Source organism: Siphateles boraxobius, unplaced genomic scaffold (genome assembly GCF_051911475.1).
Source record: "Siphateles boraxobius isolate OS27281-9 unplaced genomic scaffold, OSU_SipBor_1 12, whole genome shotgun sequence".
Lineage (NCBI taxonomy): Eukaryota > Metazoa > Chordata > Actinopteri > Cypriniformes > Leuciscidae > Siphateles > Siphateles boraxobius.
The window spans coordinates 19,093,527-19,117,471 of NW_027508722.1; the positions used below are offsets into that span (position 1 = coordinate 19,093,527).

Here is a 23,945-nt window from a genome sequence, read left to right on the forward strand (position 1 = left end):
AACACATTAAGGTTAAATTCCTTAATACCAGTCAATGCAAGCTGTTAATGTTAATTTATACAACTTTAAATGTTAAAATGTATTAGCATATGTGGTAATTAACATTAACATTGAATAATACTTTTTTTAACAGCATTTGTAATTGTTAGTTAATGATACTTAATGCTAGTCTGGCTATCACCAGACCAAGCTCAATCTTTTAAGATTGAACATTAATCTGGGGAGTCTGCTCTGTATTTTCTACTGCACGAGAGGCGTGATCAACGGGCATAGTTCAAATGAGTCTGTACGCAATTGGATAGTGCCTTCAACCAATCAGACCAACGATCCGGGTGACGTATTTTGCATTTGCAGAGCGACGCGAAAACTTCAGGCAGGTAACGCGTCAACAAACGTCTTGATTTGTAGCATTGATCAGCAGTTTGCAGAAGCAGCAATGTGATTTGTTTGTGATTGGTCCTCGCTGATGTGTAACGGAAGCAGGATAGAAAAATGTACAGGTTTCCAGCCTGAGCTTCAGGGTGAAATCAAATCGCCGGCAAATCGGGCTGGGTTTAAAGTTGGCATGAAATGAAAATTCACCTTTGTAAATGCATGTAAGATTTTATTGTGAATGATTTATTCATGCAAGCGCTGTATTTTCTTGATCTTGTTGATTAATTTCTTGATCTTGTAACTTGTAATCAAAATTCGGTTGAAATGACACACTTCTCTCATATGATGTAGTAGGCCTTTGCTGGATTTGAAAAATTTAGTCCACTTAAACCCAAGCAAGCTCGTATTTATTTTTGAGTACAATGCCCACAATTCAAAATCCAATCAACAACCAATGGATAGAACCATGCCCTCGTTTTACATCACAATAAAATATCTGTTCTTACTTCTGTTTCATTGGGACTTAAACTAATGTTAATGAATTGAAACTTGCTGTAAAATATTACTATAAAAACAAACATTCTGTTTAAAACAATGTTATTACAATGGAAGTCTCTAGGGTATTGCACTGGGATAAACATAACAATACACACTGTTTCACAACACAAGTCACAAGACTTAAAACCACATTGTCTGTACAAAGTTACAGACCATATTTCTTCAGTCATGTAAACCCTGTAACTTTTTCATGATATGTGGGAGACAATTTAGGTAACAACATTATAGGTCAAATAACACATTTGTAGGAAGAATTAATGTATGCACTTTAACAAAAATACAACCTACACATTTCTGCTTTTAATGCCTTGCCCTGTAGACTTCCATTGTAAGGGTATCACAGTAATGTGCCGTTTACTCTGACTAAGGTCGACAAGAGAGAGGAGAGAGAACAGAGGACTCAAATGAGAAGTTATGTGCGGCTGCTTGACCTTCTGACGAGGGCAATGCAAATATCTCCTGCCCAGAACGCAGAGAGGAACTCATGCTGAGAATGATCAAAGGACAAGGTCTCTATCTGACAGCAAATGACGGTCCACCCCAGTCCAGCAATTACCAGTTTCAGGTTTCGAAACTCACGTTGTGTCACTCTGTGTGCAGTGTTGCCAGATTGAGCAGTTTGCATTCACCAAATTGGGCTGCTTTTGATATATATATATATAAAAAAAAAAGTCCTTGGGCAGGTGGTCCAAATCTTTTATAATGATTTGGGCACATTTTAAAGAAATTATATAATGAAGAAATTCAATGACAAAATTGAATGTTTCAGAGCTGTCCAGAAACAATGTGTAACCAAATTCACCAGTATTATTGTCAGGTGAATTATGTATACAATGTATATTATGATATGTCTTTCTCCACTGACGCTGTTCAAAGCGTTTCTAAGGATACTGATTTTTAGAAGGCAGCTGTCTGACTCTGAGATGGTGAACAGGAACATGGTTTGTGTAACATTAGAAATACATTATTAGCTGTTTGATGATGTAGTCAAGCCAAAGGCTAATCACATATATTACCAGTGTGTCCGGCGTTGTAGAGAGCGATACATAAAACGCATCAACATTCTGATACATCAGCTTGAGTGAATTATACAGGCTCGTCTACTTCTTCTGATGAATCAGTATATAGTTCAAACATATATGGCTGGATAAAACCCAATACTTTAACTTGCCATTGTGTAGCGTTAACTACAGTTGAGTGAGTTGTTTAGGTATTCTGAGCTGGTGTGAGTGAGTGGAGGCGGGGGCTAACTTGCATATTCATGGTTCAGTTTAAATTAAATGGAGCAAGGGTGTAGAGCTACATTCAAGTTATTTTTACAGGATAAAAATTTTAAATATGTAATTTTGGTGATCAAAGATGAGTTTTAAGGGATAAAATTACTGACACCAGGGGGATTTTAACAAGTGACTTATTAAGTGTGGCAATAAAACAATTTAAACTAAAGCAATCTTAATGTCAAAGTGGGAGGAAATGTAAGAAAACCCACAAAAGTAAGCCAGCTTTCTGATGCTCATGTAACACTTGACAATGGAGGCCATGCTTTAGACAGAGGCCTGAAGAAATGCTTGGAACCAGTGCTTCCAGGATGCTTCCAGAATTCAGCAATTGTGGCTGTCACATTCCTCCATATTTAATGATTATCTGAAAATAGCATTTTTATGTGACACAAAAAACAATTCCAGTCCAAAGGATTGGAAAATAAATGGGCATCCGCTGTGACTATTTTTGGGAGCTTCGACAAAAAAAAAAACTCACTTAACCAAAAGGTACATACAGTTGTTGCAATTATGCTCAAATTAGAATTTGGAATGACAAAATTTGGCACCCTTATTTGTGTGTGTGTGTGTGTGTGTGTGTGTGTGTGTGTGTGTGTGTGTGTGTGTGTGTGTGTGTGTGTGTGTGTGTGTGTGTGTGTGTGTGTGTGTCTATGTGAAATGGGGATAGTATCACTTAAATTAAAGCAGCAAGTAGATTGGCTTCATAATTATAATTTCTTTCAAACACAAAATACACATTTGTACAAGCAGGGCACACATTCACATTTGTAATAACAGAGTGAAGAGGAAGGTTGACATCATAGTTTAGCACAGCTATCTACCTGTAAACAGTTTACACTTCACTCTCATTATACTTTCTATTTTGTTAAAGAATACATTTAAGCTCAAAATCTGATTTGGTAAAAACAAACTATAGTCTAAAAATAGAGAAGACGAGAAGTAGAGTATAACTTGGATTATCCAACATAAGTGGAAGAGCTTTTAAGACAGTGTTTATGTCGTCCGGATAACTGATGGGAAAAACACAGCAACACATACACACCCACCCACATGCGTTAATCCTTCAGTACACTGATAACATGGGATCTTTACAATGTTTGCAATCACGCAAAATCTCCTTTTCTAACGAAAGCTCCAACTGTCTCCAAACTGCTCTGGATTACATGACGTGATTCCTTAAATACAATCCCATAACACAACATTACACACTATTTCTGCATAGTCTGGCTCTACTTCTGTGTTCAGAAACACTTATGAAGGCCTACTCACTGGTACTAATAAATACTTGACAAATGAATCACATTAAAAAAAATGTCTAAGTAACATATGTCAATCAACAATAAACCGCTAACGTACACCAGGCTGTGGTAGTCAACAGCTTTATTAACAACTTCACACTCAGAACCGGCCCACAAAATTGGGAACTGCACCACGCAAACAAATTTTTGGGTGTCTCTGTGCAGTTACTTGATTTGCATAATTCCTTTAGTCAATTGTGTGTTAAACAACATAGCCAGCACATTCAAATAAATAATTATTTAAGCAGCCACAATGTAAGTTAAGGTTTCTTGAATCAAACCAGTCATTTTGTTTAGTTTACGTCATTTTTAACTCGCATTCTGACGCTAAGAATTAAACAGGCAACATTGTTTAATTGTTCTTTGAAATATGGTTAAAGTGTATTGCCAAACATACTGACAAGCATTTATGGTAAACTAAAATACATTCAATGTAAGTTTGTTTGTTTTTTTCAGACGATGAAAGTCAATAGGGTTCAGTGTTGTGTGGACCTCAATGTTCTTTAAAGGGTGGTATAATGCCCCTTCCACAAGATGTAAAATAAGTCTCTGATGTCCCCAGAGTGTGTATGTGAAGTTTTAGCTCAAAATACCCCACAGATATTTTTATATAGCATGTTAAAATTCTCCCCTTTTGAGGGTGAGCAAAAACGCACGGTTTATGTGTCTGTCCCTTTAAATGCAAGCAGCTGCTCCAGCACAGGGGATGGAGCTACAACAGCTTGTGTCCTTTTACCTCACACAGACATGCAGTGAAAATTTCAAAAACTTTCAGCCTTTTATGTTCAAACTGGAGTCAGACAAAGATGGAGAGACTCTAGAAGAAGCGACAACACGTAGAACGCAACAGGACAATTCTGAATGGTTAGTTGATGAATTTAGGTAGCTATAGTTATCTTCTAGTCATTGATTAGCATATATGTCTGATAATCTCTAAATTGTGTTCCCGGGGGAGGGGTTTATGTAAATTTTAGGGTTAGGGATGTCACTAGCCCCAGAGGAATGTTGTGTAGTCCCTACCAGCCGTTTGTTGTAGTCCTTAAAAAGCAATTTCTTTAAAAGAAAATATCTCCCTTTGCTTTGAACTTTGAGCGTTGTAACTTTGCAGATCTTGTTCATGATCAAACAGCAACATTACACACTAACTAAAGTTAGACAAGTGAAATCATAATCAACCACCCCTTTAAAAATATCTTATTTTGTGTTCCAAAGTAGAAAGAAATGCATAGAGAAAAATATGAGGGAGAATAAATGACGACAAAACTACTATCCTTTTAACAAATAGCACATCCACTCTAGTGGTCTAACTGCACTGGATCATGAACTGATGCTAATCAATAGAGTGAATGATTAAGTCTAGCACAGAACCCTTGTGTGGAGTAACTCCGCTAACATATGAGCAGTAACGTGCGGCGAAATTTTGTCATGGGTAGGCTGTGACCTATCAATGTGGCATATATGTTCATATATTCATTCAGTTAATGTAGCAACCAAAGTTCATATCAGGCATCATCACATCGCTGCCTGCATACAGCAAAGTCAGTCATATGTGAGGCTAATGCACAATCAAATCTAATAATCAAATGAATGGACACATCTATATTATGACTTATACAACAAACAAATGTTTTGTGCGGGACACAGTAAAAGAGGGAGGCGGCACGTTGTTAGCGAACCGTCAAGCAGCCTAGTCACTCCTTCAAAATGCGCAAACGCGCACAAACAGCCACACACACACACACTATTGGTCTGGTCACTCTGGTGACTGCGCACCAGGATTTTGAATAGGCTACAGTAAGAAAACATTGTGTCAGCAGTAAAGCTTTAAAGTACAAAAACAGCTTAAATTCGCTCCTACAAACTGCGCTAGGCGCACACACCGACATGCAATGAGCGTCTGGCGACTGCGCACCAGGATTAAAAAAAGAGAACTGCAAAACAGCATTTAACCCTTACGAAATGCACCATAATCGCACAGATAGACCTACAGTACAAATGTGGCAGAGGTGACGGCGCACCAGGGTATGGAAGAGAGAACATTTTGGTGTCAGCGTACAGCAGGCCTATAACTGTTAGCCCACCATCAGACAACACACACAAGCCAATATAAGGGTTTTAAAAAATAATAAATAAATGAATAATTTACGTTTTAAAGGGGATGCTTTCTTTTATTTGTAGACGAAACTCCTTTTCCTCGATTTACTGAAGCCTATAAACGCATTTGCAGCTGCACAGCTAACGTTAGCACAGTGAGCGTATGGCTCGCTCATAGGCTGTGCTGCGGCAACTGCACATCCAATGGCGCGGGCGCCTCTGACGTGAATGGAGCAGAACAGACTTTCCTCCTTGGCTCTTATTTCCATTGAAAAGGAGAGACTCATGAAATTGAAAAATACACCCAACAAAGAGGACTTTTACAACAAAGTGATTGACATCTTTGTCCAGAGGGATAGACGCATGGACTTTCCCGTTAGTGACCACAGCTCTTTTTTCTTCATAGGACGCTTCCAACGCTTGGCGCCGCTAGATGCTATGTAGCTTGAAGCGCGGAGTGAGATTTTTGAGCGAGTGGATCACGTGACATGAAGCAAGCTCGGTCTCTGCCTCTATGACTACGTTTACATGCAGCCAATAACCCGTTCAAAACCGGGATATTAGCAATAAACCGGTCAAGCACGGCCATGTAAACACCGTCAAAAACCCGAATATGCTCATATCCCAGATTTTAAAAACCGGATATGATACCTGGGGTACCCCTTTTCTAACTCGACTTTTTGGTCATGTTAACGCATATCGGCATATCACCATAGTGATTTGTGTCCTGCGCATGTTCTATTCGCAAGGAATCTTGGTCTTTTGAGTAGAGGAACTTCTCGTCGCATACAAAAACCCGCGTGCAGTATACCGGAAGTAAACATGGCGAGACGCAGCACAGCATACTTTTGAAACAAGGTCAGTACCAGCACCAAAGCGCAAACAAAGGCGATCGCTATCTGCCCCGAACTATTCATTATCCGCGTGCTGTTGTTGTTGTCTTTGGATACAGGAAGAAGAATCGGAAATGACGCATATTGCGTCTTAAGGTTGTCTGTACGTCCAGACGCTAACCGTGCGTCGCCGTTTACATTGGGACATTGCAATTCCATTTAAACAGGAGTAACTCTCTCTGCTCACGCATGTAAACGGGTTATTCCTAATGTTTCAGAAACCCGAATAGACCTTAACCCGACCATAACCCAAAAATTGGCTGCATGTAAACGTAGTCAATGTTGATAATTCAAGACAGCATGAGAACTGACTGCGCATGCGCAAAGCTACGTAAACTACGTTCTATGGACCAAAGAGGCACTGCTAACCTCTGCCATGGCCATGGCCTTGAATGTTCTGCATGAAACAATGATTTTTGGGAGCAAACAATGGCAAAAGGAGTATATTATATGTGTATTCCTGAAAATTTTTGTTACAAAAATTAATATTTGGAATAAAATAAATGCTATTAATAATGTGGTGAATTAATAAAGCTCTTGGAATTAATAAATGTAATGTCAACATTTCATTTGGTGAGGCACTGCCTACCCTGACCGCACGTCCCTGCATATGAGGTCTGCCCTGAGAAGGCTTCAAAATAAATGCAGAAAGTGGATCACTCTCCATCCACTTTGAGGATCAGAGCTGATCTGCTAAAGCAGGTGAGTCAGAGACGAAAATAAAGGTACAAATGAACAAATGCAGATCAGGTCAGAAAATGAAGCGAAGGCTAACACGGTCAGCTGCTCAGAATACATTCGCCTGTCTGTCCTCTAATGAGATTGGCTCCTGCACAGGTAAATGGACTGGGATTAGTGAAAGATCAGACTCTACGCAGTTATAACTCTCCAGCGACAGGGTCAATCCTATAACGCAACACAAGAATAGGATGATTTCGCTGCTTCTGTTCTTCTACATTTAGACTGAGCAGAAATAGGCCTCAATTTTTATTGGTCAAACTAAAACTGTACAGGATTGCACAATTTAAATAGTAAATGGTTAAAAGGTTGAATGTGTTTAAAGCTGAACCATGTTTTGAAATTATTAGCTTATTCTGGTTGGTTAAGAGATAGTATAAGGAGGAAAAAAAGGCAACTTTTAAAAGAGCCTTAAAGAGCCTTTAACTGACTTACCTTAGTACTGATAGGTCTGGCCTGGTTACCGAAAAATCATAGGTTCAAACCTTGTACACAAATCACTTAACCCCAAGCTGCTAAAGGGGGATTGTGCCTGAAATAAGTGTACTGTAAATTGCTCCAAATTAAATTACCTGCTTAAAGGCAAAGATAAAAATGACAGGGAGAGTCTTACCTGAGAGCTCTGCTGAGTTTGTCGTAGTTCATCTGAGGTTTGCACTTGCGGGCACCCCAAAGCCTTGCCACCTCATCAGGGTCTTTGATCACAAACTCCCCGTAGTCCCCCTGCCAGGCAATCACATCATGATACTCCTCCTTCCTCAGCAGCTCTAGGATAAAGTGCCACAGCTGGATCTGTCTGGAGCCAGGACTAGACTCGGGCTTATAGGCCCAGTCTGGGAACGCAAACCCTGCAGAGAGAAGAGAGATCAGACTCTAGTTGATATGTCCACATGCAAAGTTGAGTAATATTATTCATTGCCTAATAAGGCCAATGATCACCCCTTTTAGTGCTGTCATCATCCTTTTCAGCAGGCATGTGCACTATATTGTGTACTCTCAGTCTCTATATATGGTCACATCTCTTATCATCAATCACTTTGAGGTCAGTTTTAAAGTCACCAGCAACGCCACTCTCAATCTAACACAATCTGATGTGTGAAAGCTCTTTGCATTTTTAGAAACAAGAAATGATTTGTAAGGGTTGCAGAAAGAATGGAGGGTGTCTAGTCACTGAGGGTGAGGATGGGTGAAGTGTGGTCAGGCAGGGTCGGTTTAAGTTGAGGTTGGTAAAGGTCAGATAGGGTAACGGCTCATAGTGGTTCCGCCACAGCTGATCCTCTTTACACTACACTCAGTTTCACACACACAGAGGCCCTTCACACACACACACACACACACACACACACACACACACACACACACACACACACACACACACACACACACACACACACACACACACACACACACACACACACACACACACACACACACACACACACACACACACACGGAACTACTCCTGCAAGAGTTTTGCTTTGTGTTTTTAACTGTCTGAATTTTCACTAATGAAGCTACATTGAGTTTAGCTGCATTTACACCTTCATTCCATCATTTAATTCATTCCTGTCTTATAAAATGTATTTTCCGCCATGTCAAAGCTCTGTAAAACAATTCTCATGCATACATTTAAGGCATTTAGGCCTTAAGGCATTTGGATAATTTGGGGATTTAAATAATTTTTTATCCAAATTTGATCAGTTCATCCTGTCCCAGAGAATCAAACCTACAATCTTGGTACGTTCTACAGACTATGGACACTTTTAAAACAATCGTTTTATTAAAAATTATCAAAAGCAATTTACTCAACAACTTCCGACAATTTACAGATTCTTAGGAACGGGCGAATCACTTAAGTCTCGGTGACTCAACAGATCTAAATTACACACTCAAGTGGTAGTTTTTCCTGTTTTTTACCTGCCAACAACCAGAATTTTTTCTCTCTCTAGAAGACAGGAATCCAGTGAAATCCAGTTGTGTGTTTTTACACATGGCCTTTTATCTTTTTACCTTCAGCAAATGAAGAAAAATACATGTATTGTATGACATCCTATAACCTCTACTGGCTCTCAAAACATCACACACACACTCTCTCTCTTAGAGGGTACATCTGATTGCTCCTTTAAGAGGTCAAATGTACTATGCACTAGAGAGCAAAGTCTGACTTCAGGAACTGCAGACAGGGATCTGGTTTCACAGCTCACATTCTCTCTCTCTCTCTCTCTCTCTCTCTCTCTCTCTCTCTCTCTCTCTCTCTCTCTCTCTCTCTCTCTCTCTCACACACAGACACACACACACACACACACACACACACACACACACACACACACACACACACACACACACACACACACACACACACACACACACACATGAAAAGGATCCTTACTAAGAAGTTTGAGCTAAATTCAATATGTCTGTCAAACTCCCTGATGAACAATGAAGAGGAGACACCATGAGTCACACACTCACTCACCACCAGCAGGCACAGATACAGTTACTGCTCTCTCTCAACACACATACAAAACTGTTGTTGATTCAGATTCAGATCTAAGCATTGAATCACACATATAATTCAACACATCCAGGGGAGTCCTGATTCAGGGCGGCTGTTACATATGCAGAAAAACTAACCACAGTGAGGTCATGTTTTAGGATGAAACCTCTTCAGGCACTCTCTCTGTGTGTGTGTGTGTGTGTGTGTGTGTGTGTGTGTGTGTGTGTGTGTGTGTGTGTGTGTGTGTGTGTGTGTGTGTGTGTGTGTGTGTGTGTGTGTGTGTGTGTGTGTGTGTGTTTAATAATGCTACTACAGACAATTATAGAAGGTTCCAGCATCAATGCTCTGTAATGGCTTATGTTTCACACCCACATCATATCTCATGGCACCCCTGTATTTCTCAGAAATGCACACTGGTATACAAACACACACAGATGTATGTGCACATTGCAACCATTCAAAAAGTTGGGGTCAGTAAGATTTAAAACAAAAATGTTTTTGAGGGAAGTCTCTTATGTTAATCAAGGTTGCATTTACCTGATTAAAAACTGTGAAAAAACAGTAATATTGTTAAATATTAATACAATTTAAAATAACCATTTTCTGTTTTATCGTTTAATTTTTTTCTTTTTTTTCTAATGGCAAAGCTCAATTTTCAGCATCATTACTCCAGTCTTCAGTGTCACACGACCCTTAAGAAATCATTCTAATATGCTGATTTCTGCTCAAGAAACATTTATTATACTTATTATTATTATTACTATTATTAGTTGAAAATGGTTGTGCTGCTTAAGTGTGGAAGGTGTGGAATTTATTTCAGCTTTTATTTTAAATAGAAATCTTTCGTAACAAATATATTCTGTGTTAATGGTTAAATTAAATTTTAGTAAAAAAGCATGTGTAATTAATTGAAATCATAAACCAAATACACCGTGACCTCATTTTATTACGTTTTTCGGGTCCAATGAAATCCAAATGAAAGGTTTTATTGGTAACACTTTAGTTTAGGGTCCAATTCTCAATATTAACTAGTCGCTTATTAGCATGCCTATTACTAGGATATTGGCTGTGTTAGTACTTATAAAGCACATATTAATGCCTTTGTCTGCATGACCATATTCTGCTTCCCTTAATCCCACCCAATACCTAAACTTAACAATTACCTTACTAACTATTAATAAGCAGTAATTAGGAGTTTATTGAGGCAAAAGCCGTGGTTAATAGTTAGTTAATAGTGAGAATTGGCCTAATTTGAATTTAATATTTTACAAATTTACATGAAATGGTGAAATGCTTGTGAAGGGAAGCACTGGAGATGAAGTTCGTGTTTATGTCCTTATAGTGGGATGCTGAAAACACCACGAGTGTTACGCATGTTTGAGTGTGTATAGTAATAACCTTGTATAAGACTCTTTTGTTCTGGGAAAATGAAATGCTGCATCAGAACAACCTTAAACTTGGTTGTTGTCAGTCAGTGCGAGTCTTATTTTCTGTGGATGTGCACTAAGAAGAGATTTGTGAAAATTTATGACACTAAACCTCTGTAAATAGTAAATCCAGAAAAATTAAAACATAAAAAAATGATTTCATAGGGCGTTGGAACCTGCACAGAAATGCCAATTTCTTAGTGAGTTTTTGAATGTGAATAAATCCACGCGTGTAATGATGAGTTGTGTGTCCTGAGGAGCTGTGTGAGTGTCTTAATAACATGCTGTGTTGTGTGAGAGTGTATGACCTCATCCCCCCCACCCTACTTAACCTTTGTGACCTTCACCCCCTCATACGCCCTCTTCTCTCCCCCACACACCCCACCCCAGGGGGAGACACTAGATCCCCATTACAGAGGAGAGATGAAAGACCCACAAACACACACACACCGCATCAATAATGCAACAACCTGACTGCCTTAGTGTGTTTTGTTGGGAGATATTCTCTCTGTCCTGGGACGCCTGAGTGTGTGAGAGTTAAAAAGAGAGAAGAAAACTTAGAAAGAAGAATGTGAAAAAACAGTGAGATGACAAAGAGAGGAGACAAGACAAGAAAAAGAAGAGAAAAGAGAGGAGAGGACAAGAAGGGAAAGAAAAGAGGGGGCCTGAGGGAGTGGGAGAGAGGGAAACAATAGAGAGAGGGAAAGGGGGATGGGGTGAGAGAGAGAGAGAGAGAGAGAGAGAGAGAGAGAGAGAGAGAGAAAGAGAGGGATGAGATCATAGCTCTTCTAGTAGTCTGTTGTCACTCAGGTCAAATTGCCTGCCTCTCTCTCTCTCTCTCTCTCTTTTGCTGAGGCATCGATTGCACTCAAGAATGTAAATTTCACAGGCGCTCCTGCACTTTAGTCTTTACATAGGAAGTATTTGAAGAATTCAGAGAATCCGAGGAAACTACTGTTGTGCTCTGCATAGTGGCGTGTTTATATGGAAAGAGGCAGACAGAAAGAGTGACACACTTTCACACTTTGTAATACATTTTAAGACCTCATTCCACATTTTCCTTAAATGTCTGAAAGATATCAAATGCAGGTGTTACTGGAGGATGGCAGACATGCATATGTCACAGCCAAATTTAAATGTGAACTGCACTGCATCAGATTCCAGGCAATTCTCTGATCTGGCTTAATCACTATAACAGAGTAGTCTTAATATGAAATTACAGTCTTTTATATTGTATTTTATGTTTACCATATTTTTATCATTTATTTGATTTCAAACTGTTATTTTTAACCATTTCCAAGTGGATTGACTGGTCTGATTTCATCTGAAATGTTAGTTACTTATTTTTTAATTATTTAATTATATACTGGACTGTTTCATAAAAACAACAAATCACATTCGCGACCTATTTAAAATATTATACACACTGTTCAAAAGTTTGGGGTCAATATGATTTATTTTTTTTGAAAATGTTTATTCAGAAATGTTAAGGTTAACACATTTATAATGTTACAAAAAAATTTAAATAAATGCTGTTCTTTTGAGCTTTCCACAAAAATATTTCGCAGCACAACTGTTTTCAACAAGTGTTTGAAAAGTTGTACTCCAAAAATCTGAATATTAGCAGCAAGATCATGTGGCACTGAACAAGCTTCGCTTATTTTTTTACATTTATATTAAACTAAGAAAGTTATTAGTCTTTTTTTTATTTATTTTTTAAAATATTACTGTTTTTACTGAATTTTCTGATCTAATAAATACAACCTGGGTGAGACATTTCTTTAAAAATTCGCGAAAAAATCTTTTTCTCTCTCACAGTGGGAACATGACCATCACGATGCTGCGGTCGAGACTCAATGACCTCACTAGAGGTAGAGTCCCCTCTGCCACACCCCGATCTATCCCCTCTTTGAGAGGCGATACTTCGGCTGGTGGCCAGGGTGACCTAAGAGTGACAGTTTGGAACAAAGCGCCAACGATGCTTCCTCGGCCCACACTCCCCTCTTGCGCATTGCAACACGTGAGATGTCCGGATGAAATCGCTGGACGCTCCAGATTAGGAGACTATGTCCATCGCAGCATCACAAGGTGGGCTGGAGTTCTCTGGAGATGAGGATTTGGCTGTGCTACCGCCTTTGGGTGTGCCAGCATTGCAGAGTCTGATCCAGAATTGACAGCCGTGCTTGCCCAGGCAGCTGCGAGCATCGGACCCTGTCCTGAGTGCTCGCAACTGGACAATGTTTTTTTGGGGGGCCGCGAGCGCTGACACCCCACAATAATAAGTGCATGAGGAAGTCACGAGGTCCTAGAAGTCAGCATTGTCTTCTTGTGATCGCTCAGTGGCCTCCTCTGCCTTTTCTGCCCTTGATGGGGCCGCGGCCAAAGGGTACACTTGGATTCCTACGGTTGAACGCTCTGTTGCGATGCAATTGTGTCCTCAGAGTGCTTCATCATGGCGTGGCGATCCTAAGCACCCCTCTAAAGCCTGTAGGCACGGATGCTCAGGAACATGCACGATGGTAGAATTGACTCTTAGATGAGCTGCGTGCCGCCACTGACCTCGCTCTTCGGGCAATGAAGGCGACCGCACGCTCCCTGGGCCAGGTGATGTCCACTAACGTGGTCCAGGAGAGACACCTCTGGCTCAACCTGGCCGATATGAGAGAGGCTGAGCGAACCTGTTTTCTCGACTCTCCCATATCCCAGGCTGGCCTCTTCGGCGGTGCGGTCGAGGACTTCGCCCAACAGTTCAGCGATGCATAGGTAGACCTGTTTGCCTCCCACGACTCTTTCCATTGCAGCCCGTTTTATTCCCTGACAGAGGGCACGCTCGGCATGGATGCACTGGCGCACTGCTGGCAGCGGGGCCTCCGCAAGTATGCATTTCCCCAAGTGATTCTTCTTGCACAAATCCTGTGCAAGATCAGGGAGTACGAGGAGCAGGTTCTTCTGGTTGAGCCACATTAGCCCACCCGGACTTGGTTCTCCAAACTGGTGTTTATCGCAAGAGTCCCTCCCTGGCCAACTCCTCTGAGGAAGGACCTCCTTTCTCAGAGACGGGGCACCCTCTGGCACCCCCGTCCCGATATAAGGAAAATGCATGTATGGCTCCTGGACGGGACGTGGCAGGTTTGAGTACCCTACCACTTACGGTGGTGGCTACCATCACTTCAACTAGAGCCTTGTCCACTAGGGCTGGGGCGGTATGGATTTTTTCTAACCGCAGTTGAAAAGCAAAAAATTCCTGCGGTATAGCGGTAAACCACTTTAATTGGTCAAAAACCGTTGGTGCGGATGGATGGCGCTCCCCAACTCACGAAAGGTCGGATTTGCTCCATCTTTTGATGATAAGTTTTGTTTAGAAAACCTTGAATCCATGTAAGACACAATGTCATTTGACATAATCCATGTCATTAGAATCAATTAATCCATGTCATTAGACACAACGTGCACACATGTGCAGGCCAATTTTTTTTGTTTTTTTTGCGGTGATGACGGTGACGAGCTCAGGCCCTATTGTCCACGAGACACGCCAATGATGCTATAATGCTGCCTGGTTCCTTGCCACTGTCGTCTTTTTCGACTTTCTTCACCTTTGTCGCCATTAGCTTTTGGCTTGCTTTGTTGAGTTTGTAGCTTAAGTTCCTGTCCATGAAGACAGCGCTCCTGACCACTTTGGCTTCCATCAAGAGGGTTGGACCTGCAGGCATTTTCGGTTGACGAAGCGTGGAACTCTAACGTGACAGAACACAGTGTTTCAGGACCTCAGATCAGCTCTTCGTCTGTTATGGTGGGAAGCTGAAGGGAAAAGTTCTCTCCAAGCAAAGGATGTCTCACTGGATAGTTGACGCCATTGTCTTGGCTTACCAGTCGCAGATTCGACCATGCCCGGAGTGTGGCTTCCTCTTGGGCTCTAGCACATGGCGCCTTGCTGACAGACATCTGCAGGCTGGGTGACACCCAAAACATTTGCGAGATTCTACAATCTCCGAGTGGAGCCAGTGTCCTCTCACATACTCGCCCCCAGTGGCCGGTAATAGGACCTGCTCGGTGTCATCGCTTGCTGCGCCATTCCACTCCACAGACTGGATACGTGCGCTATTTCACTCAGATGAGTTCTTCTTCCCAAGACCCTGAGTTCCTCCTACACTGATGATGCCGTCACCAGAGCGCATGCCCGGTTGGTCAGCCCTCGTGATTGGCTAGGTGTTCCATGTGCCTCTCTCTCTCTCGAGGTTGAAACATTCCACCCTGCGGGCTGAATACCTCTGAGTCTTCCATATGCATCCCGACGCGGGTCATATGTGTATTTTAAGTCTTCCCTACGGGTAGGCATTGTGTTACATGTTCCTCCTGGTTTATATTACCCAGCATACCTTGGTATTCTTGCGTTAAGCCTAGCCCTTCGTCCGTGCTAGTCTCACGACAGGGAGCTCAGTCTTGAGCAGGTCACTGGAAGACAGCCGATGTGGCGTGATTAGATTGGGACCCCCATTTTGTCATTCACAGACGTAACTCGCTGTGTCTGAACGAAAGGGAATGTCTCGGTTACGTATGGAGTTCAGTCTTGGCTCCTCAGCGAGGAAACATGATGCGAAATTGCCAGAACTCCTCCTTTTATACCCACGTGGTGGGGCGGAGTCGCTGCATACAAAAACTGCAGACCCAAGGTATTTTCATCCCATTGGCTCGTTTTCTAAAACTCGAAGGTGATAGACTTCTAGGCAAAACCCCCATTTCGTCATTCACTGACGTAACGTGTCCGTTCCCTCCTCAGGGAACGAGGGTTACATACTTAACAAAGACATTTTTTATTTTATTAACATTATATCATTATATCTATATTTATTTTTCCACAATCTGCATGTGTATTTATGCTCAAGCAAAACTCTACGCCAATAAAGCACTTTGAAATTGAAATTGAGAGAGTGAGGGGACGAGAGAGAGAGAGAGACTCAAAATGACTTATCAAAAAGTTCTGAAGGAGTTTCTGTCAGGCAGCACAGAGGAGGGATTCAGCTGTTGGCTGGGGAAAAAAGCACAACAAAGACACCTCTTTCTCTGTCTCCTCTCTTCTCAGATGGGGGCTGCCAAAAAAAATCGAATTTGGAAAAAGAGAATAGATAAATCAAATTCATCAAGTTTTCAAAGGCTATCATTTTATGCCGCACTCCTGAAGGCTTTTCGTCTGTTTACAACAGGACTAAATGAGCAGGACTTGAAAAAAGAATGTCATTGCCTGTGATTTCAGTGGCAGTAAATCTTCGTGTAAAGTACACCGGACCTGTGACTGTTCCCTGGTCATTTTCACACCTCTGCTGAGACTGTGAGCAAGAATGTGTGTGTATGTAAACTGATAGAAAATAACTCAGTGTGAAGAGAAAGGAGAGAGAACATCAGTGGTTTAACACTAACAGGTGAGTGTTAGGGCTGAATATAGCACAAAGTCACGATTCAAAGTGCGTGTTTTGAGTGTGGATGAGCATGTTGAGACCAATCTCTTTGCAGTGTCTTATCCCTTTTATACATAAACTTCCGGTTACGAGACCTGAACAACATAACCTGCTCACAAACATCAGAGTTTGTTTATTTAAAATTTCATTTCATGATTTAATTTAGTCTCTTTACAAGCTGATGTAACGAAATTTTTATAGAGACAGTATCATAAATTTTTTATGTATTATTCATTAAAAAGTTCTGCTTATAATGTTACTAATGTTTTGGTCACAAAAATAAATATTTCATTTTTTTTTTAAAGCATTTTTTAGAAAAGCTTTGCTTCTGCTTTAAAAACTTTGCTTCTGCATCTGAAATACCCCCTTCGCATGTGAAATGAGCTGCAATGGCTTGTGAGTTTCTAACTGTGCAAAACAGCCCTGAAAGCTCTGAAATGAAATGACTGAAATGATCTTGTTAAAAATAAACTTTGCAGTGTGACAAAATCAGATACAAAAATGTCCAACAGCAGCATTGGCAACCTGTTCATAGAAAAACGCTGGCTACAAAACATAATGAACTGATGTCATATATAATGCAAGAAAAAAAGTGAACGGAGTGAAACCATAGTGCCGTTTAAGATTTATTAGACAGCGTGTATTACAACCAATGAATGAGAGTGAACACGCATATAAAGAGGGTAGAATGTAACTCTCCACTGTAAACACTCACACATACACAAGAGCAGTTTCATTAATTGCCTTAAGAAACGTAGAAATAAGACCAGGGGGTTAGTGGTGGCCTTGAACCACCAAAAATAGACACAAGCACTGAAGTTATTGTTTTAGAGAGAGAGAGAGAGAGAGAGAGAGAGAGAGAGAGAGAGAGAGAGAGAGAGAGAGAGAGAGAGAGAGAGAGAGAGAGAGAGAGACGACAGAATGAGAGAGCAAATCAAATGATGAAATAAAAAGTTAAGGGGTTTCACACTTTAACTTTCTCACTGTAAATTTCTTCCTTTACACACCAGTACTTCTCTAACCAGTTGCAGCTCTTTCAAAGAACCAAGAAAGAGAGAGAAAAAGAGGGTGGAGAGGTATGCGATTAAAATAGAAAATGTTTGCATAATTTCTCTTTAAATTCCTGCCACCAAAAACACCTGCACTCAAAAGAATTGTGTCATAATTTACTCATCCTCATGTCAAGGCCGTAATCATGTCTTGAACATTGGGGGGTAAACCAAAGTTTGTTTGTTTATTCTTGTGCGAGTGGGAAGGGGGAATGGGGCAATTTTTTTATTTAAAGGAATGAAATAATTAAAGGATTAATAGGGTTAAATAGGGAATTTTAAAAAAATGCTACATTTTTCTTGTCTTGTCTCACAAAGGCTAACCACTGGATATTAGCCTACTGTTAGTCGCCTACCATTTATATGGTAAAACAGTTAATATATGGTAAATATTAAGTGTTTAGCTACTTAGATCTTACAACATGCTCTTTTACTGTTAAAACTAAAGTTGAACGTTGGAGTTTGTCCCTCTTTTCCATCTCGCTTTTAAATCGCTTACGAATGCCAGAAACGGCCTTGTGCATTTTACTCTCACTTTGAAAATTTCGAATTAGCGGCAATTCGGGGGCGACAATTGCTTGAATGGTGGGTTCTTATTATTCTTAATGAAAAACACAACAACAAAAGAGTTCATGACAAACTCGCTTATATTAAACATAAAACTTTTATAAACAAAATGATGCCTGAAGATGATTTTATTACAAAAATGAGTAAGCACGGCACACACCATGCTGACAAATGAAATCTTACAACTGCTGCTGATCTGTGCTGCTACACTCGTTTGGTTCACGCTGAATTGAGCACACTTGTTTAGTTTTTAATTGTAGTGCATGTTCACTCAATGTGAACTAAATTACTGAACTAAATTATTTTTATTACTATAAAAAAATCGAACCGACGGTGGGGGCGGTGCCACATGATGCAATCCGTGTGCAGCAGAACACAGTGTAACACAGAGTAGCACAGCAAGCCTATTGTGAAGGTGAGTAAATGATGGCAGAACTTTTATTTTTGGGTGGAATGTATTTTTAAATAGCTAAACTTGTCTTTCTTCACACACACACACACACACGCACGCACGCACGCACGCACACACACACACACTTTACGTGTTGTGAGTGTTGAGGATGTGCAAAATATGGGTACACAGAGGAGAAGTGGAGCATCCCGCATCCCAGAGCTCAAATTATTTGTCTTCTCATCCTCCGATCATTACCCTTCTATTTCTCCTCTCCATCTCTGAACATCACTTATTCATTCAATCCCTTGACAAGAGCCACTCATCCCCTATCACTCTCTCTCTCTCATTTAAATTACCATCTCAAACTTCTCACACTCCTGCAGTCAAACACTTACATGCTATTTCCACTCTCTCTTTTTAACTCGCTCACTTATTTTCTCTCTCTCACACACACACACACACACACACACACACACACACACACACACACACACACACACACACACACACACACACACACACACACACACACACACACACACACACACACACACACACACACACACACACACACACACACACACACGAACCCTCATTGATGGTCAATATTTACTATACCCTACCTCTAAACCCAGACTTAGAGATATTTTGGATTTAGGGGTGACACTTATTTAATTAATTAAATTAATTCATGAGAATTCTTTCATTATTTACTCACCCTCAAATCGTTCCAAACTTTTATTTTTGGATGAAATATCCCTTTAACCCTCACACAAACCTTGACAAATTTACATTATTATATGTAAAGCAAAACATGATTTGTGAATCTTTCAAATAGTGAGGACCACTTAAAATGTCCAAGTCGGTTCTCGGCATGTTTTTAATACATTTGCAAGGGCAAAATTTGACCCTCACAAGTATTAGTCACACACATACACAGCCTCTCTCCAGTTAGTGTTAATGTTCCGACAGGTAGGTGAGAAAATATTTCAGCCCTCCCACATTAACAGATTACTGCTCAGAAAGTGTGAGTGTTTGTGTAAGACTTTTAGAGGACCCATTACTTGCCCCTGGGGAACCCCTTTTCACAAGGTCGCTTCTGCCAAACAATGCAATCATGTCGAAGATAAGAAATATCAGTCAAGTGACGCAATCGTCTGACGAATCATTGACAGGTTATATCACCCCTATGTCACTAAGTATTTCAGCACTGTGGCTGAACACATGTAATGCAGGAGTAGTAGGGTTAAACGCACTAGAGAGTTACAGTAAAGCATGTTCGTGTAAATGTGTATGTTTGCGTACATGTACGTGTGACTGGGTGTTTCCTGGAATGTGTCACCATTGCGGTACAGGAAGTTAGCAACTGTTCTGCACCACAACAACATCTCTGCTTCCTGTATGTGTGCGTGCACGCGTGTGTGTGTGTGTGTGTGTGACAGATTTTGACTCAGAGCATCTTCTGTACTAAAAAAATTGTCACTTTCCTCACATTTAAATCAGATCTGATGAGTCGCAAACTTTCAACGAAAATCACGCCAACTGACACACAAACATTTCGCAGCATGGAGTGATAAAGATAATAAAGAAAAACAAGCAACAGGCACAGTGTGTCGGTGTGTGTGTGCGAGCGTGCGTCAGTGCTGACTCAATGCGTGAGCGTGTTTGTAATTCAGCCTTCACAACGCAAACAATCTCTCTCCTCCATTCCCTTGCTTTCTCCATCCTCTCCCTCCCGCTCTCTCTTGGACACCGTCTCTTAGCAACCAGACACTTCAGGCCTAAAAATAAACCCTTAGAAATGAAGAGAACAAGAAATAAAACATAAACGACAATTAATCCTTTCACCAGAGCGTGAGTCTCAAATAGAAAAGGTAGGAGCCAGAAAGAAGCACGAAATAAATAAGCGAGGCCCAGGAACAGAGATGAAAGAAACGGAGAGAGAGCCAGCAACAGGTATTTGTTAGTTTTCTCGTGCACTTCTAGCTTGCTGGGAAGTAAGCATGCTTCTCTCAGAGTCTACAAACACACACACACTATATTAGTGAAAACTCTTAAAGCCGCAATGTTTTTCACACTAAGACTGATATTTACTCAACTTCTAAACCTTCACCAAAAAAAACAATCCAAATCATTAGATTTGATTTGGTCGATTTATGAGTGAAGACACTATAAATGTTCTCACAAGTTGGACATGATTCAGCAGAAACAAGCAAAACATTCTACTCTCGTTTAGTTTTGACTTTGGTACAAGGTCAAAGTTCTTGTTCAAATGTAGCAGGGAAAGGGAAAACCCGCTCTCCTAAATTTAACCAGATGAACAGACACTTTAATAACTGGATTACAATACTGGCAGAGAAAACCTGATTCACACACACAGGCTTCATTAGCACACCTGATCTAAACGGTGCGGTCCCACCACAGACTTCCTCTTTGCATGGGCGGAGGATAGAGAGGAAATAAATATAAATCCAATACGTAAAGAAGAGATAATAAAATCAGTCAAACACAATAAAACCTCTTTCTCTGACAGACTTTTATCGCACATTAATTACAAAAGCACTGTGCTTGGCAACTAGAACTGAGGGCAAACTTACAATGAAATATAAAGCACATTCTGATGTTTTGATAAGTAACAGAAGTAGCAACATATCTTTTCTTTCATATTGTGACATCAGAATGAAAGAAGGAAAATCGAGATCGAGAAAATGTAGGGAGCTTGCAGTTAAGTTGGGTTTAAGTCAGCTAAATAAAAAGAGAAGTCCGCCATACGTCACCAAAGAGAAATTTGTTGTTTCATCAGAAGATCAAGATGATGTTTGATTAATAAATTTGAGGTTAAAAAATTAATTTGTTCACAATAAGATCAATAATGCATTTAGAAAATAGATGTGGTGAATTTGCATTTCATGCCTACTTTAATGTTTTTTAATGAAATATTTATTACAAAAAAGTTTCATGAACTTTAAAGACACAAAACTTGCTCCTTTTAGAAACAGACATCTCTGCACACAAAGATAAGTAAATTATTTTGATTAGATAAAAAGAATGCTTATAATCATCTCCAATGAAATATACATGTAGTAGAGAATGACATGGTGCATATACAGTGGCCCTAAAAGCTATTTGGGCATTCAATCAAACTTTTTAATAAAGAAACATTGCCTTATTAAAGCAGGTCATTAAATGGTTAACAAGTGCACACACTAACCCCCTCCCATCGGAGCACAGCACTTTTATCACCCCCCTCATCTTTGTTTGTGTACGGCGGTCTGACTTGCGTCTGTGTGACGTTTAACCGGCCAAAAATACTCCCTCTTCTTTATCTCCATCACCCCATTCCTCACCCCTCCTTCCTTCACCTCCATCAGCCCTGCTCTCCCTCTCTTCCTGCCATTCTTCTACCTCTCTAATTTTAGATGGGGGGAGGGGGGGGGGGGCGACACACATATGCGAACAATCTGAGAGAGTGAGAGACAGGGATATGAGTGTCTCTATCCAAGTTACACAGTTGTAACACTTGGAGTTGGTGAGAAACTTCTATAAGAGGTATGAGAATGTGTGCGCGCTCAGGGTCCAAAATGGTCTTGTCGCCTCGTCTGTCAACAGTGGGTGAACTAATAGAATTTACTGGCCATTTAGAATTATTTTTATTTATTATCATAAGAATAATAAATGATATATTTTAATTAAATTTTATACATTTCTGCTTAGCATGAGCTGTGACATTTCAATTGGTAGACAGTTTATAGGTCTTTTATTCGCATCACTTACATCAGCGAGGCTCAGATTATCATTCTTACAACTCAATATAAACCATATTTTTGAGTTCATTTTATCTGGCAAGTAACATTATTTACTTACCCAAGCCAATTTTTACTCGCATTTGGTGCTTCCAAGCATTCATTTTGGACCCTTTGTGTGTGTGTGTGTGTGTGTGTGTGTGTGTGTGTGTGTGTGTGTGTGTGTGTGTGTGTGTGTGTGTGTGTGTGTGTGTGTGTGTGTGTGTGTGTGTGTGTGTGTGTGTGTGTGTGTGTGTGTTTGTGGGAGCGAGGGGACAGAGGACAGGACACAGCGTGTATGTGTGTTTGAATGTGTGTCCAATGGCAAACATGCACAGAGCTGGAAGACATGCAGAGATACCGCCTGTTACCATCACACACACACACACACACACACACACACACACACACACACACACACACACACACACACACACACACACACACACACACACACACACACACACACACACACACACACAGGTAGACGTGTTTCTATGTGATGGTGGTGTGATGGTGAGCAGCAGGACGGCTGTGCTCCATATCTCAGAGATGCTTAAATGGATCTGCTCAAGCTGATTAAAGCCCTGCTGCTCGTCATTACATAACACTCACCTCACTCACACCACAGGAGACCTGGATTACAGCCACCGCAGTGTGTGTGTGTCTGATCACACTGTATTAGTTCAGTGTCTCTTCAGCATGTCTAGATATTCAGTCAGTGTTGATCTGCTGCTGAGTATGTGTGTGGATCAGTGCTGTCCATGGATGGAGAGACACACAAACACACACACACACACACACACACACACACACACACACACACACGCACGCAGCAGCAGGGAGAGATCTCATTAATTGCTGGAATGATTGTATTATCAGGGCAGAGTGTTTTGGGTCCAGATCTCACCACAGCCATCCATCTTCCTCTCATCCTGTTGTTTGTCTTTCGCTCTCGATCACTATCGGCCGCTCTACCTCCAATCACCTACCTCTGTCTCACTCTTTCCATCACCTGTTTGTCTTCCCAGTGTCTCTCCCTGTCCCATATCTCTCTTCCTTTGTCCCAGTTCCACTGTCTCTTAATTTAAAAAAGTACTTTGCTAGAGAGATTGCAAAGCATGAATACACACAACAAAAGCAGTGTCACAAAATATTCATCAACATCATTGTCATTATAAAATAAATAAATACATACAATTATAATAAAGCAATAATAATTTTAATAATAATAAAGCAAAACAAATGATAGCAATAAAGATTATCTCTTTCTCTGTCCTTGTCCCCCGTCTCGTCTCTCTCTCTATATCCCTGTCCCAGTTCCCCTGTCTCTCACTCTCTCACTGTCTCTCTGCCTCTAGGGACAGATTACCCTCCTCGGCTAGAGCAAGTAAAGGCTGCTACATTATGCAAGACACTGATGATGTAACCACGCTCACTCACTCCTCTCAAACACACTGTCTCACCAAAGCAACAAGCATCAGCTATTGGGATGTAGAGAATCAAAACAACCATCATCATCAACATCCTCATCAGTAAC

The 23,945-nt window shown here is 40.6% G+C and overlaps 1 protein-coding gene across 1 annotated transcript in view; it reads right to left on the reverse strand.

The window, feature by feature from the left end:
• erfl3 (Ets2 repressor factor like 3) overlaps window positions 1-23,945 on the reverse strand; it is a 53,038-nt gene that overhangs the window by 12,650 nt on the left and 16,443 nt on the right. The window contains exon 2 of the mRNA XM_077209916.1: window positions 7,850-8,084. Within this exon, the coding sequence (XP_077066031.1) occupies window positions 7,850-8,084 (235 nt within the window). The remainder of the gene's footprint in view (window positions 1-7,849; window positions 8,085-23,945) is intronic.